Source organism: Heptranchias perlo, chromosome 16, assembly GCF_035084215.1.
Source record: "Heptranchias perlo isolate sHepPer1 chromosome 16, sHepPer1.hap1, whole genome shotgun sequence".
Classification (NCBI taxonomy): Eukaryota; Metazoa; Chordata; class Chondrichthyes; order Hexanchiformes; family Hexanchidae; genus Heptranchias; species Heptranchias perlo.
This window is the reverse complement of record NC_090340.1, coordinates 62,438,131-62,455,060: the sequence shown is the minus strand read 5'-3', so window position 1 is coordinate 62,455,060 and position 16,930 is coordinate 62,438,131. Positions and strand designations below refer to the sequence as shown.

At 45.8% G+C, this 16,930-nt stretch overlaps 1 protein-coding gene across 1 annotated transcript in view; it reads left to right on the top strand.

The window, feature by feature from the left end:
- Nucleotides 1-16,319, top strand: part of cdh16 (cadherin 16, KSP-cadherin) — a 54,937-nt gene extending 38,618 nt beyond the window's left edge. The window contains exons 15-18 of the mRNA XM_067998182.1: nt 7,260-7,499; nt 8,145-8,261; nt 10,789-10,905; nt 11,583-16,319. Coding sequence (XP_067854283.1) covers nt 7,260-7,499; nt 8,145-8,261; nt 10,789-10,905; nt 11,583-11,692 — 584 coding nt within the window. The 3' untranslated portion in view covers nt 11,693-16,319. The remainder of the gene's footprint in view (nt 1-7,259; nt 7,500-8,144; nt 8,262-10,788; nt 10,906-11,582) is intronic.
- Nucleotides 16,320-16,930: the final 611 nt, after the last annotated feature.

Below are 16,930 nucleotides of genomic sequence, written 5' to 3'. Positions count from 1 at the left end.
GAGCAGGAGTAGGCCATTCAGCCCCTCAGGCCTGTTCCGCCATTCAATGAGATCATGTCTGATCTGTATCCTAACTCCATTTACCCACCTTGGCTCCATATCCCTTAATACCCTGGGTGAGCAAAAATCTATCGATCTCTGATTTAGAATTATTAATTGAGCATCGACTGCTGCTTGTTGGAGAGAGTTCCACACTTCTCCCACCCTTTGTGTGAAGAAGTGTTTCCCAACTTCTCTCCTGAACAGCCTGGCTCTGATTTTAAGGTTATGTCCCCTTGTCCCGGACTCCCTCACCAGCGGAGAAAGTTTCTCCCTCTCTACCCTATCAATTCCTTTCAAAATCCTAAAAACCTCAATCAAATCACCCCTTAACCTTCTATATTCCAGGGAATACAAGCCCAGTTTATGTAATCTCTCCTCATAATCTAACCCTTGGAGCCCTGGTAACATTCTGGTGAATCTGGGCTGCACTCCTTCCAAGGCCAATATATCCTCTCTAAGGTCCGGTGCCAGTATCGACCGGCGGGAGCTGTAAGGCATCGCGAGAGATATCGGGCAGCATCCCACTCATGAGATGTCTGGGGCAGAACTGTAGCAATCCCTGGGCCACACATTCCAGCCAAGAGCTCTCTCGGTCTTCCTGTTTCTATCTCTCTGATTGTGTCTGCCTTTTTCTTGGTTTCTATTCCCTTCTCTCTCTCTCTCTTTTTCTATGTTAGTCCCTATCTCTGTCTCCCTTTCTCTCTCTCTCTCTCTCTCTGTCAATGTGCTCTCAACCCTCTCTTTCACGCTGTCCCTCCATCTCTCTCTCTCGTGTGTCTCTATCTCTTATTTCTATTTATCGTTTCTTTTCAAAGAAATTCCTCTCTGTTACTTTTAAGAAGAAAAAAGACGTGAGTATAAAATAGTGAAATATCATTTTTTACTTTTTTGCATTAGTTAGAAAAGAATTTTACCGTCTGTCTTATTCTTTTTGTCTCTGTTTCTGTCTCTGCCTTTCTGTCTCTCACAGTCTTCTTGTTCTCTCTCTCTCTCTATATCTCTCTCTCTTTCTGTCTTTCTCTCTTTCTGTCTTTCTCTCTCTCTGTCTCTCTCTCTTTCTGTCTCTCTCTCTCTGTCTCTCTGTCTGTCTGTCTTTCTCTCTCTGTCTCTCTCTCTGTCTGTCTCTCTCTCTCTCTCTCTCTCTGTCTCTCTCTCTCTGTCTGCCTCTGTCTGTCTGTCTCTCTCTCTCTGTCTGCCTCTGCCTCTATCTGTCTGTCTCTCTTTTTTTCTCACTTTACTCCTTCTTTGTCACCATCTCTCTATGTCTTCCTTTGTGAATCTAGTCTCTTTTTTCATCTCTCCTCTTGTCTCTATCTGCTCATTTCCTGCTCACTAACTCTCCTCTCCCTCCCTCCCTCTGGTAACACTATCACTCTCGTCTCCCTCTCTCTCTCTCTCTGTTTGTCTCCCTCTATCTCTTGCCTCTTGCTTTTGATAGATCAGTTTGAATTGAAGAATTCAGTGACGTGCCTTTAACATCCGTTAGTGCTGTATTAATGTAAAAAAAATAAGCAACCAGTTAGATCCAGACTGAAGAAGTCAGTCAGCCTGCAAGGCCAGTTTGAGAAGCACTGGTTTGAGCTGCCGTAAATCAAAGTGTAACAATAAAGCTGGAATAAATCGAGGTGTTATCCCCTTTGTTGCTCAATGCTGTTCGAAGCCCAGTGACAATAAACAGAAGCTCCTTCGGCTCTCCTCCGTTTATCTGATGGTGTTTGTTGACCACACGTCCGGTCACTACACCGCGTCACCCCAAACCCTCGATGAAATCCCAGACTATTCAGGCGGCTCGTGGTTTACGTTCCCGACGCTCGTCTTGTGCTCGAGCTCATGAAAACTGCCCAACTCCCTCAGCGAACTGTCCGCCCCTGAGGATAGGGGGCTGTCAGCTTTGGCTGCGCTGCGTTCACATAAACTCTTGCCTGCTGTGGAGAGGGAGAGGGAGGGCCTGCGGGCCGACTGATTCATGTCCCGGCGATTCTCTCTCCGGTCTTTGGTTAACCCTGTCAGGGAGAAGGTTCCATCCTCCTGCTGGGGCTTTCATCGCTGGTCACCGTTGGGTCTGATGGAACAGTCCTGTCTCGGGGTTGCCAACACTCCAGGATTGTCCAGGAATTGAAGATTAATCTCCAGGTCACTGCTGGGAGCAAAGAAAACCGGGAGAAGCATCATTGAGGCAATTAAAAAAAAATATTGTGGGTTTTTTTCATTTTCTTTGAACAGCTTCGCTTATTAGTTACTAAAATATTGGAGATGAGAGGAAAAATCTTTGAGAGTCGAGAATCATCCAATCGGGTAACGAGGAGTCTGTCCATTTTCCAATTGGCCATGGGAAGGCGGGGCACCGAGAGGACGGACATGTTGGGTGACCAATGGTGGGAGTGTGGGGGTGGGGCAGTTGGATAAAGGAGGCCATGTGATGAAACCTCCAGGAATCCGTCCAACCAGAGTTGGCGACCCTAGTCCTGTCAGATATGTTTTTTAACTGCCTTTATTTAGAGCACTGTGCACAGTTCTGGTCTCCATATTACTAAAAAGATATAGAGACATTGGAGAAGGCACAAAAAAGATTTACAAGGATGATACCAGAACTGAGAGGTTATAACTATCAGGAAAGGCTGAACAGGCTGGGGCTCTTTTCTCTAGAAAAGTGAAGACTGAGGGGTGACCTGATAGAGGTCTTTAAAATTATGAAGGGGTTTGATAGGGTAGATGTAGAGAAGATGTTTCCACTTGTGGGGGCCATAAATATAAAATAGTCAATAATAAATCCAATGGGGAATTCAGGAGAAACTTCTTTACCCAGAGAGCGGTGAGAATGTGGAACTCACTCCCACATGGAGTAGTTGAGGCGAATAGTGTAGATACATTTAAGAACATAAGAACGTAAGAAATAGGAGCAGGAGTAGGCCAATCGGCCCTTCGAGCCTGCTCCGCCATTCAATAAGATCATGGCTGATCTGATCCTAACCTCAAATCTAAATTCATGTCCAATTTAAGGGGAAGCTAGATCAACACATGAGGGAGAAAGGAATAGAAGGAAATGCTGATAGGGTGAGATGAAGTAGGGTGAGAGGAGGCTCGTGTGGAGCATAAACACCGGCATGGACCTGATGGGCCGAATGGCCTTTTTCTGTGCTGTAAATTCTATGTAAATTCATTTTCATAGAGAAGGATGTGAAGCTGGGATTGTTCTCTTTAGAGCAGAGAAGGTTAAGGGGAGATTTAATAGAGATGTTTAAAATCATGAATGGTTTTGATAGAGTAAATAAGGAGAAACCGATTCCAGTGGCAGAAGGGTCGATAACCAGAGGACACAGATTTAAGATAATTGACAAAAGAACCAGAGGGAGAGATGAGGAATTTTTTTTTTACGCAGCGAGTTGTTCTGATCTGGAATGCGCTGCCTGAAAGGGCGGTGGAAGCAGATTCAATAATAACTTTCAAAAGAGAATCAGATCAATATTGAAAAGGATAAAAATTTCAAGAGCTTTGGGGAAAGAGCAGGGAGGAGTGAGTCTAATTGGAAAGCTCTTTCAAAGAGACGGCACAGGCTCGATGGGCTGAATGGCCTCCTTCTATGCCCTACGATTCTATGATCTTCAAGGCGTTCAGTCTTCTTCAGAGCAAAGGTGCTTGGCAAACCTCTTTGCTCGTCAAACACGTTAAGTTGTTAGTGTGGGAATGGGTCAGTTACACGGGATGTGATCGAGTTGACGTTGCCTGTTGTGGCTCCACTTACTGTGTCCAAGTCGAGATTGTGCGGACCAGGTGGTGCAGTGTGCTGGACACAATAAGGTGACAGCCTCTGAGGTGTCAGCCATGGCTCAGTCGGTCGAGCTCTCGCCCCTGAATCAGAAGGTCATGGGTTAAGGCCGCCAACTCTGATTGGACATATCCCCGGAGGTTTCATCACATGACCCCCCGCCATTGGTCGCCCGACACATCCAACCTTGCAACGCCCTGCCTTCCCCAGCCAATCGGAATGCGAGCAGACTCATCTTTAGCTGATTGGATGATCCTTGACTGTCAATCAAATAACCTATCTTCCCATCTCCAATATTTTTATGATGTGGAGATGCCGGTGATGGACTGGGGTTGACAATTGTAAACAATTTTACAACACCAAGTTATAGTCCAACGATTTTATTTGAAATTTACAAGCTTTCGGAGGCTTCCTCCTTCCTCAGGTAAATGTCAGGAACTCCTCGAAGCCTACGCATTTATAAATCACAGAACAATACATGGTGATTACAGACAGTCTTTGCAACTGCCCGTTGCCAAGGCAATCACCGTGTTCAGACAGAGAGGTGTTACCTACAGAGCCCCCGAATGTACAGTCAACAAAAAAAACCAAACAAACAGAAAAAAAAAACAGAGAGAGAGAGGCAGAAACATCCGGAAGGCAGAGAAAGCCAGCAAATGACCCGTTATAATAAAAACAGGTAGCTTTTGTTCGCTGGTGGGCTTACGTGTAGCGTGACATGAACCCAAGATCCCGGTTGAGGCCGTCCTCCAGGAGACTCCAGGACAATCTTATAAATCAGAAGGTTGTGGGTTCAAGTCCCACTCCTGAGGCTCGAGCACATAACCCAGGCCGACACCTCCCAGAGGCAGTACTGAGGGAGCGGAACCTTGCAAAATTAATTCTCGGGCTTCCCTGAACGGGAAAATATTCCATGCCCCAACACCAACGCTCCCTGAAATCAAAACCGCAAATTCCTGGATTGCACAGCAGGCCGGTCAGCCTGTGAAAAGGGTAAAGACAGATCAGCGTTTCGGGTGGGGACCTTGGATGGGAACTTCAAGAAATGTTTCTCACCCGAATCGTTAACTCTTTCTCCCCCTTTTCAGAGGCTGACTGACCCGGTGGATACTGCTGGCATTTGCTGTTTCGATTTCGGGTTCTAGCATCTTGTGTCCCTTTTCATCACCAAACACCCCTCACCTTGTTGAGCGAAAAATAGCACGCGCAGAAATAGACCATCGTTTGTAAGGACAGTGCTGTGATTCCAGTAACATGAATGGTGATAAGGAAGGCAGCCACGCATCTCCATAGCAACCCAGCTGTGTTGCACTCACAATGATGTGATGGTTCAGTAATGTTTGTGGAACACAGAGTCTAATATTTATCCTGGCTCCACTCAACTTGACAGGCCGTTTATTGCGGTTATTTCATCACCCAGGTTACTGCACCCATGCACGTTACAGTCAGGATGACACAGTAACTGACACCAGACTCCCACACACAGTTATAGTGGTGTCAGCTGTGGCTCACCTCTGAGTCAGAAGGTCGGCGGTTCGAGTCCCGCTCCGGACACTTGAGCACATAATTTAGGCCGACGCTCCCAGTGCGGAACTGAGGGAGTGCTGCTCTGTTGGAGGTGCCGTCTTTTGGATGAGATGTTAAACCGAGGCCCCGTCTGCCCCCCTCAGGTGGACGTCAAAGATCCTAAACGCGATCCTTTAGGGCATGTTCATGAATTCGCAGGGAATAGGAAGCAGATGGAATCTCCCCTTGGGCGTTCCATGTAAGGAGGGGATGAGTGGACTCAGTGCCCAAGGTCACCTCTGGCACCTGGTTTCAAACCCAGCCTCGTCCCCAATGAGATGCAAGCCTCCTCTCTCCTGCAGTCTGTAAGAATCCTACGTGAGGCAAAACTGCCTTCCATGGGATGGAGGATCAGGGGCTGGGGGTTACACGGATTCCCGATATCAACTCCTCGTGATCCCAGCTCCAAGTGAGAAGCTCGAAAGCAAAAAATTCCCCCTATAGTGAATCAGAAAATCAGAAAAATACGGCATAGAAGGAGGCCATTCGGCCCATCGTGTTTCTTACAACAACAACAACAACAACAACTACTACTACTACTACTACTACTACTCGCATTTATAGAGATCATAGAATCATAGAAAGGTTACAGCACGGAAGGAAGCCATTCGGCCCATCGAGTTTACACTGCCTCTATGCAAGAGCAATCCAGCTAGTCCCACTCCCCCGCCCTATCCCCGTAGCCCTGCAAATTTTTGCCTTTCAAGTATTTATCCAGTTCCCTTTTGAAAGCCATGATTGAATCTGCCTCCACCACCCCCTCGGGCAGTGCATTCCAGATCATAATCACTCGCTGTGTAAAAAAGTTTTTCCTCATGTCACCTTTGCTTCTTTTGCCAATCACCTTAAATCTGTGTCCTCTGGTCCTTGATGCTTCCGCCAATGGGAACAGTTTCTCTCTATCTACTCTGTCTAGACCCTTCATGATTTTGAACACCTCGATCAAATCTCCTCTCAACCTTCTCTGTTCCAAGGAGAACAACCCCAGCTTCTCTAGTCTATCCACGTAACTGAAGTCCCTCATCCCTGGAATCATTCTAGTAAATCTCTTCTGCACCCTCTCTAAGGCCTTCACATCTTCCCTAAAGTGCGGTGCCCAGAACTGGACATAATGCTCCAGTTGTGGCCGAACCAGTGTTTTATGAAGGTTCATCATGATTTCCTTGCTTTTGTACTCTGTGCCTCTATTTATAAAGCCCAGGATCCCGTATGCTTTTTTAACCGCTTTCTCAACCTGCTCTGCCTCCTTCAACAGTTTGTGCACATATACCCCCAGATCTCTGTTCCTGTACCCGTTTTAGAGTTGTGCCTATAACATAGTAAAACGTCCCAAGGCATTTCACAGGATTATCAAACAAAATTTGACACCAAACCACATAAGGAGATATTAGGACAGGTGACCAAAAGCTTGGTCGAAGAGGTAGGTTTAAAGGAGCGACTTAAAGGATGAGAGAGAGGCGGAGAGGTTTAGGGAGGGATCTCCAGGGCTTAGGGCCTAGGCAGCTGAAGGCACGGCCGCCAATGGTGGAGCAATTAAAATCGAGGATGCGCAAGAGGCCAGAATTGGAGGAGCGCAGAGATCTCGGAGGATTGTAGGGCTGGAGGAGGTTACAGAGATAGGGAGGGGTGAGGCCACGGATGGATTTGAACACGAGGATGAGAATTTTAAAATCGAGGCGTTCCCGGACCGGGAGCCAATGTAGGTCAACGAGCACAGGGGGTGATGGATGAACGGGACGTGGAGCAAGTTAGGATTTCCTTCCCCTTTAAGCTTACAAGCTCTGAAACCCATCTATTAGTGCTCAGGAAACAATTTAATAAAGATTTGTTCACGTTGCAGTAAGTGATGGTAACTCCATTTTCTTTTTCAAAAAAAAAATTGTAGCCAACCCTTCTTTATTCGTGACTGCGCATTTGGTGATTCACATCGAAGAAGCCTGGGAAGAGGAACCCTCCGCACTGCTGGAATATTTCGGAGATTTCCTGTGCACACCACGGAGAGAGGAGCAGTCGATCACCATCACCGCCTCGCATCATGACGGAAGAGGAGACAGCGTACCGATAATTTTCTCCGTCGATGGCAAGCCAATGGAACGAAGGAACTGGAAGATCAATCAAGTCAATGGTAAGGTGAGGGCAGGCGGTGATCGAAATAGTCCACAGTGTCATTCCCATCTTCACCAAAATCTGATCAGCTGTGGCTCAGTGGGCAGCACTCTCGCCTCTGAGTCAAAACGTCATGTGTTCAAATCCCATCCCAGAGACTTGAGCACCAAATCTAAGCTGACATTCCTGGTGCCAGTACTGAGGGAGTGCCGCACTGTCGGAGGTGCCGTCTTTTGGATGAGATATTAAACTGAGGCCCCGTCTGCCCCCTCGGGTGGACACGAAAGGTCCCACGGCACAATTTTGAAGAAGAGCTGGGGAGTTCTGGCCAATATTTATCCCTCAACCAACATCACTAAAACAGATGATCTGGTTATTATATCAATGCTGTTTGTGGGATCTTGCTGTGTGCTAATTAGCTGCCACGTTTCCGACATTACAACAGTGACTACACTTCAAAAAGTACATCATTGGCTGTAAGATGCTTTGGGACATCCTGAGGTCGCGAAAGGTGCTATATAAATAAATTCTTTCCTTTTATAATGGTATTCCGCTGATAATCAATCAGCCCTGGTAGATCTCAGATCACTGGGTTTACAGAATCAGTGCACACTTCACAGTATTTACGCGTTATTCCCAATCTGACTCTCCGTGTCTCTTTCAGGCACACATGCCTTTCTGTCTATTGCACTTAGCTGGGTGGATCCAGGAGTGCATCAGGTTCCCATTGTCCTCAGCGAGAAAGGAGAAACCAGCCAGAAGCAGAGTGAGACCATATCAGGTAAAGCAAAGGGTTTTAATGTCCTAACAACACCCGCGTTATGTAGGATCACTCGCTGCTGTGTACGTGCATATTAATAACTGTTATGGTTCTCAATTAATTAGATATTTCAATTAATTAGATATTACAAAGTGCTCCAGTGAAAAGAAAATCCTCAATAAAAACTCTGGAAGCCTTCCATGGTTCACCCGGACAATCAGAACCCAGGACAATAATTAGATAACATTCGAATACATTCATGGTGCAGACCTAGACAATAATGACATTTTTTAGTAGTCTGGGGTAGTCCGCTTGCTGTCAGAGTTTGACGTGAAACTCAGGCAGTCCCAACAGTCCTTAGTTGACATCTTACTCTCAGAGAGGAAATAAGGACAACAATAGGAAAGGTCACTTTGAATTTTTGGATTAAGGCAGATTATTGGGAGAGTGTAGAGGGAGCTTTACTCTGTATCTAACCCTGTACCTGCCCTGGGAGTGTTTGATGGGACAGTGTAGAGGGAGCTTTACTCTGTATCTAACCCTGTACCTGCCCTGGGAGTGTTTGATGGGACAGTGTAGAGGGAGCTTTACTCTGTATCTAACCCTGTACCTGCCCTGGGAGTGTTTGATGGGACAGTGTAGAGGGAGCTTTACTCTGTATCTAACCCTGTACCTGCCCTGGGAGTGTTTGATGGGACAGTGTAGAGGGAGCTTTACTATGTTTATAACCCGTGCTGTACCTGCCCTGGGAGTGTTTGATGGGGCAGTGTAGAGGGAGCTTTACTATGTTTATAACCCGTGCTGTACCTGCCCTGGGAGTGTTTGATGGGACAGTGTAGAGGGAGCTTTACTATGTTTATAACCCGTGCTGTACCTGCCCTGGGAATGTTTGATGGGACAATGTGGAGGGAGCTTTACTCTGTACCTAACCTGTGCTGTTCCTACCCTGGGAGTGTTTGAAGGGACAGTGTAGAGGGAGCTTTACTCTGTATCTATCCCGTGCTGTACCTGCCCTGGGAGTGTTTGAGGGGAGAGTGTAGAGGGAGCTTTACTCTGTATCTAACCCGTGCTGTACCTGCCCTGGGAGTGTTTGAGGGGAGAGTGTAGAGGGAGCTTTACTCTGTATCTATCCCGTGCTGTACCTGCCCTGGGAGTGTTTGATGGGACAGTGTAGAGGGAGCTTTACTCTGTATCTATCCCGTGCTGTACCTGCCCTGGGAGTGTTTGAGTGGAGAGTGTAGAGGGAGCTTTACTCTGTATCTAACCCGTGCTGTACCTGCCCTGGGAGTGTTTGAGGGGAGAGTGTAGAGGGAGCTTTACTCTGTATCTAACCCATGCTGTACCTGCCCTGGGAGTGTTTGAGGGGAAAGGATAATCAAATGATACAAGGGCAAGGCACTAATAAATATGTGAGACATGGACAAGTGTAGAATGCAAACATCTCTTTGAACTTGATTGATTGACAACTCTTCATTCAGAGACCTTTCGACCTGGACTGTGTACTGGAGACTTCCCTCAATATCTTTAGTTCAGTTCAGTTCCATGAGATCAACATAGGAATTACCTTGTAAAGAGGATCTTTTAATCCATTGTGGACCGATTTCATCTCCATTGTTTTAAACGCTTTTCTTTCAGTTTCTTGCTGGCTTACTGCTTCTGTGTAATTATCTAACTTGTAAATAGACACCACCGTTAATTTTAGCCTGAATGTAAGGGTCTGACAGTGCACTCTTCACCACTGTTTGGAGAAGACAGGAGATTCATTTTGGTAGGAAGAATGAGAAGAGGCAATATAAACTAAATGGTACAATTTTAAAGGGGGTGCAGGAACAGAGAGACCTGGGGGTGCACATACACAAATCTTTGAAGGTGGCAGGACAAGTTGAGATGGCTGTTAAAGAAGCATATGGGATCCTGGGCTTTATTAATAGAGGCACAGAGTACAAAAGCAAGGAGGTTCCCAGTGTCCTGGAAATAGTTTTTTCCTACTTACTCCATCAAAACCCTTCATGATTTTGAACACCTCAATTAAATCTCCCCTTAACCTTCTCTGCTATAAGGAGAACAATCCCAGATTCTCCAATCTCTCCACATAACTGAAGTCCCTCATCCCTGATTTCATTGCTAAGAAACGTATTTAAAATTATACACCATATCTTCATGGGTTCTTGCCCGAATCTTCCTTGACCTGTCCATTCTTACAACTACACTATCACAGCGGTGGAACTTAGGATCAGCACCTCTTAGTACTGAGGACCTGATCTTAGCCATGCAGCTGTGAGAAGGTGCTGGGAAAGGATATGGTGGGGAATGGGGGCGGGGGGGGTTAATGGAATCAGAACGATGTTCAACCCCAGACTGGTCCCACACTTCTACTGAGGCAGCAATGGAGCCCACCCACAAAAACACAAACCCCCAGCCCTGCATAAAAGCAAAATGCCATCAATTCCAAAAACCTGGTCCAAACCCTCGGGTGAGGTAATTTAATGGGAATTGTAGGCATGAAATCTGAAATGTGAGTCTCACCTTCTCTCATTCCCTTTCGCAGTGAATATTTGTACTTGCAGTTCCAGAGGTGAATGCATGACACAAGTTGGGCCTATTCCGGGTAAACCCACTATACTGACCACAGTGGGCACCACTGTTGGCACATTGGGTGTGATAGGTAAGGAACTCGGTTCATATAGATTCATTACTTGATGCATTACAAGACTGAGAACCTGAGTAGGAATGTAAAAGTATAAAGAGTTCCCACAGGGATTGAGTGTGGCAATCCATTGGGTTGTCTCCGGGAGGAGTGCTGGGGTCCGCAGGGGAGGGAACACTGCCCGATCTCCCGCCAGAGAGGGTGAGCGAGCGAGCTTCAGATCAAAAACTGCCAGCTGTGTCTCAGTGGGGAGCACTGGCCTCTGAGTCAGAAGGTCGTGGGTTCAAGTCCCACTCCAGAAACAAGAGCACGTTAATCCAGGCTGACACTCCCAGTGAGGGAGTGCTGCACTGTCGGAGGTGCCGTCTCTCGGTATGAGACGTAAAAGATCCCACGGCCAGTATTCGAAGAAAAGCAAGGGAATTCTCTCTGGTGTCCTGGCCAATGTTTATCTCTTAACCAATATACCTAAAAACAGATTATCTGGTCATTATCACATTGCTGTTTGTGGGATCTTGCTGTGCACAAATTGGCTGCTACATTACAACAGTGACTACACTTCAAAAAGTACTTAATTGGCTTTGAAACGTGCTGAGTTTGTGAAAGGCGCTATATAAATGCAAATTCTTTTCTCCTTTCATTGCTATCGTGAAGATAATTCCTTCATTGTCCTTCTTCTCTTTCCCCACGGACAGGCTTTTTCCTGATCATCATCTTTGTGCACTTGTCTATTTCTGGAAACCAGCGCAAGAAGAAGAAAAGGAACCTCAGCATTGACTCCACTCCTTTACGCTCTTCAGCGTAACACGGACCAGCCCAGCTCACCGCCCTCTGCCCACCAGCCCGACCCACCCAACTGATTGGACAGGTTAATTTGAACATCCCGTCGAATGGGTGGAGAGAACATTCCCTCTCTTTGGTGTATCAAATCCTAGACGTGAGACTCTCCACCTGAAGGCTAAAGTGTTACAGAGTCAGGGTGTACACCGGGATCAGGGTGTACACGGGGATCATGGTGTACACCGGGATCAGGGTGTACACCGGGATCAGGGTGTACACGGGGATCAGGGTGTACACCGGGATCAGGGTGTAAATTGGATTTCTTCTATTTCATTTATCACTATACTATTTGATGACACATTGTTGAACGGTGATTGTAACCAGGGTTGACACAATGTAGAACAGATAGGGACTGTTTTATCTCCTCATTATAGATAAAAGCCAGGGGAATCAGAGCATTTTTAGCCCCGATTTTAACCTAACTCATTTTACACTCTGCCCTCCTGAATTTTGCTCTGTGTGGTAACCAGGATTGCATGTCTTGCACAGGCTGCATGTGTCCCACAGAGTCAGTGCAGTTGCCTCAAGTCGGGGGGGTCGGGAGGGGGGGAACACCATGGATACGAACATACGAAAATGATGGGCAAGAAAAGGCCAGCTGGTCCATCCAGCCTGCCCGACACTCATTATAGCTGGAGCATCGTGTCTGGACACTTCCTACCCCCCCCTTCCCTCCGCAGCCATAATGGCTGGAGCACTGTGTCTAGACACTTTCCACCCCGCCTCCCCCCCCCCCCCCCCCCACAGCCATGTAACCTCCTGGGAGAGGCAAAATAAATAGAAAAACCCCTGGGCTAATAAGGGAAAAAAAACTTTATCAGATCAGAGTCTGCCCGGCCCATCCATAATATACAGTCCAGTGTTATTCACAGTGACGTGTAATCCTAATCTTTACAAGTCTCCCAGTCTATCGAAATTGTTTGTGGTGTATCCCAATCTCAATCAATGTTGCAGGCAAACTTCTCACTGCATTCTTCAATTGCTCACATACTCCAGTGTGTGGAGTACGGGATATTGAATATGTGGGATATTATGTGTGTGACTTATTACGTGTATGGTATTTTGGATGTGTGGTACATTGTGTGAGTGGTATATTAGGGGTGTGATATATTATGGGTGTGGTATATTGGGGAGGGAGACATAATGGGTGTGGTATATTTGGGGTATGGTGCATTGCTGGTGTGATATATAATGGGTATGGTATATTGGGGGTGTGATATATAATGGGTGTGGTATATTAGGGCTGTAATATTATGTGTGTGGTATATTGGGGGAGATATATAATGGGTGTGGCATATTAGGGGTGTGATATATTATGGGTGTGTAATATATAATGGGTGTAATATATAATAGATGTGATATATTGGGAGTATGATATATAACGGGTGTGGTATATAAGAACATAAGAAATTGGAGCAGGAGTAGGCCATACGGCCCCTCGAGCCTGTTCTGCCATTCAGTAAGATCATGGCTGATCTTCGACCTCAACTCCACTTTCCCCATATCCCTTGATTCCCCGAGAGTCCAAAAATCTATCGATCTCAGCCTTGAATATAATCAACAACTGAGCATCCACAAGCCTCTGGGGTAGAGAATTCCAAAGATTCACAACCCTCTGAGTGAAGAAATTCCTCCTCATCTCAGTCCCAAATGGCCAACCCCGCATCTTGAGACTATGACCTCTAGTTCTAGACTCTCAAGCCAAGGGAAACAGCCTCTCAGCATCTGCCCTGTCAAGCCCTCACAGAATTTTATATGTTTCAATGAGATCACCTCTAATTCTTCTAAACTCCAGAGAGTATAGGCCCATTCTACTCAATCTCTCCTCGTGGGACAACCTTCTCATCCCAGGAATCAATCTAGTGAACCTTCGTTGCACCGCCTCTAAGGCAAGTATATCCTTCCTCAGATAAGGAGACCAAAACTGTACACAGTACTCCAGGAGTGGTCTCACCAAAGCTCTATACAATTGCAGCAAGGCCTCCTTACTCTTATACTCCAACCTCCTTACAATAAAGGCCAACATACCATTTGCCTTCCTAATTGCTTGCTGTACCTGCATGTTAACTTTCTGCGTTTCGTGTACAAGGACACCCAAATCCCTCTGAACACCAACATTTAAGTTTTTCACCATGTAAAAAATATTCTGTTTTTCTATTCTTCCTACCAAAGTGAATAACCTCACATTTCCCCACATTATACTCTATCTGCCACCTTCTTGCCCACTCACTTAACCTGTCTATATCCCTTTGCAGACTCTTTGTGTCCTCCTCACAGCTTACTTTCCCACCTAGCTTTGTATTGTCAGCAAACTTGGATACATTACACTCGGTCCCTTCATCTACGTCATTATAGACATAGATTGTAAATAGCTGAGGCCCAAGCACTGATCCTTGTGGCACCCCACTAGTTACAGCCTGCCAACCTGGGAATGACCCGTTTATCACTACTCTCTTTTCTATCAGTTAACAATCCTCTATCCATGCAAATATATAGAGAGGGAGGGAGATCGATAGAGAGAGAGTGGAGATAGATAGATAGAGAGAGAGGAGATAGATAGATAGAGAGAGAGAGGAGATAGATAGAGAGAGAGAGGAGATAGATAGATAGAGAGAGAGAGGAGATAGATAGATAGAGAGAGAGGAGATAGATAGATAGAGAGAGAGAGGAGATAGATAGATAGAGAGAGAGGAGATAGATAGATAGAGAGAGAGAGGGGAGATAGAGAGAAAGAGAGAGAGAGAGGGGAGATAGAGAGAGAGAGAGGAGATAGAGAGAGAGAGAGAGGGGAGATAGAGAGAGAGAGAGAGAGGAGATAGAGAGAGAGGGGAGATAGAGAGAGAGCGAGAGGGGAGATAGAGAGAGAGAGAGAGGAGATAGAGAGAGAGAGGAGATAGATAGATAGAGAGAGAGGAGCTAGATAGAGAGAGAGAGGAGAGAGAGGAGAGAGAGAGAGGAGATAGATAGAGAGAGGAGATAAATAGAGAGAGGAGATAGATAGAGAGAGAGGAGATAGATAGATAGAGAGAGAGAGGAGATAGATAGAGAGAGAGAGAGAGGAGATAGAGAGAGAGAGAGAGAGGAGATAGATAGAGAGAGAGAGGAGATAGATAGATAGAGAGAGAGAGCAAGAGGGAGGAGAGAGAGAGAGGGAGGGAGGAGATAGAGATAGAGAGAGGGGAGGGAGGGAGAGGGAGAGATATGGGGGGTGTAACATATAATGGCTCTAAAAACTGAACAGGCTGGGGCTCTTTTAGAATCATAGAATGATACAGCACAGAAGGAGGCCATTTGGCCCATCGTACCTATGCCGGCTCCTTGAAAGAGCTATCCAATTAGTCCCACTCCCTTGCTCTTTCCCCATAGCCCTGTAATTTCCCCCTTCAAGTATTTATCCATTCCCTTTTGAAAGTTATTATTGAATCTGCTTCCACCGCCCTTTCAGGCAGCGCATTCCAGATCATAACAACTCGCTGCGTAAAAAAATTTCTCTTCATCTCCCCTCTGGCTCTTTTGCCAATTATCTAAAATCTGTGTCCTCTGGTTACCGATCAGCTTTAATAGAGGTCTTTAAAATTACAAAGGGGTAGACGTAGGGAAGATATCTCCACTTGTGGAGAGTCCAAAATTAGAGGACACAAATATATGAAACAGTCACTAATAAATCCAATAAGGAATTCAGGAGAAACTTCTTTACCCAGAAAGTAATTAGAATGTGGAACTTGCTACCACATGGAGTGATTGAGGCAAATAGCATAGATGCATTGAAAGGGAAGCTCGATAAACACATGAGGGAGAAAGGAATAGAAGGATATGCTGATAGGGTGAGATGTAGTAGGGGGGAGGAGGCTCGTGTGGAGCATAAACACCGGCACGGACCATTTGCCGAATGGCCTGTTTCTGTGCCGTAAATTCTATGTAATTCTACGTAATTATGTGTGTGTTATAATGGGAGTGTGGTGTATTTTGTACATGATATATTGGGTTCACGGTACATTATGTACATGGTGCATTATGCATATTATATATTAGATGTGTGGAATACTGGGGGTTTAGTACATTATGGGTGCAATACATTATGAATGTGTTGTGTTGGGTGTGTGATGTACTATGTGCATGGAATACCATGCCCATAGTATATTGGGTGTGTGCTATATTATGTATTGGTATATTGGCCATGTGGGATACTGTTCCTGTGGTGTAACCTGACATGTGGGGTATAATGATCATGTGGAATATCGGCACTTGGTCTGTTGATTTCTTGTCCTCTGCAGTTCTTGCTCAGTGTTTCTTCTCCTTCAATCTCCTGCCATTCTGATGAAGAGTTCATTTATTGAAGGACTCGAGCGAGAGCTGGAGAGACGAGAGGGATCGGTACAATCGGAACAGTCACAAAGTCCTTGTAGTCTCGCCTGGATTTATTTGCCTCTCTGTGATGGAAACGTGAATTGTATCTGTGCCTGAGATTTAAAAGTGAATTCGATGGAGGTATCATTAATGAAGACCTATCATTATTGGTATCGATATGAAGTGTAAAACTGTGCTACCCGCCCAGTGGTAGAGTTCCCATTAAAACATGCTCTGTGATTGAAGGCTCTTGCTCTACATTGGTTTCCTTGAAGTGTTGGAGCCTGAGAAAAACAAAAGGGACGAATATATTGGTGGGATAAGTGCCTAATCTCACCTTTTAGAGGTCGTAATCTCTCAATAAAATGATTCAAGTACGCAGAGGAGCAAAACAATAGACTCAATCAGCTCTATTCTACCCCTCTGTCCAAGAATTGCACTTTATATATTTTGTTTCTTTGTTTATGAAGGAGTGTAGAGACAACAGGAAGAGGGCCAGGTGTGTCACAGTCCTTGACCCTGATGGTCACAGCAAGCACACAGAGATTTGGAAGTTTTGCACTGGGATATTACACGGTACGTCAGCCTTGGAGGGCGCCAAATCTGGTTGGAAGTTTTTTGCGATCTTTCATCACATGACCTCCCGCCTCCAACTGCCCCAACCCCATTGGTCGCCGACGCGTGACGCCCCGTCTTCCCCACGGCCAATCAGAAAGCGAACACACTCTTAGCTACCCCCATTGGCTGATTCTTAACTGTCAGTAGAACTGCCTTTTTTTTTCCCCCATCGCCAAAATTTTTATATCTGATCAACAAAAGTGTTCAAAGAAAATTTTTAAAATCCAATTTTTTTTAA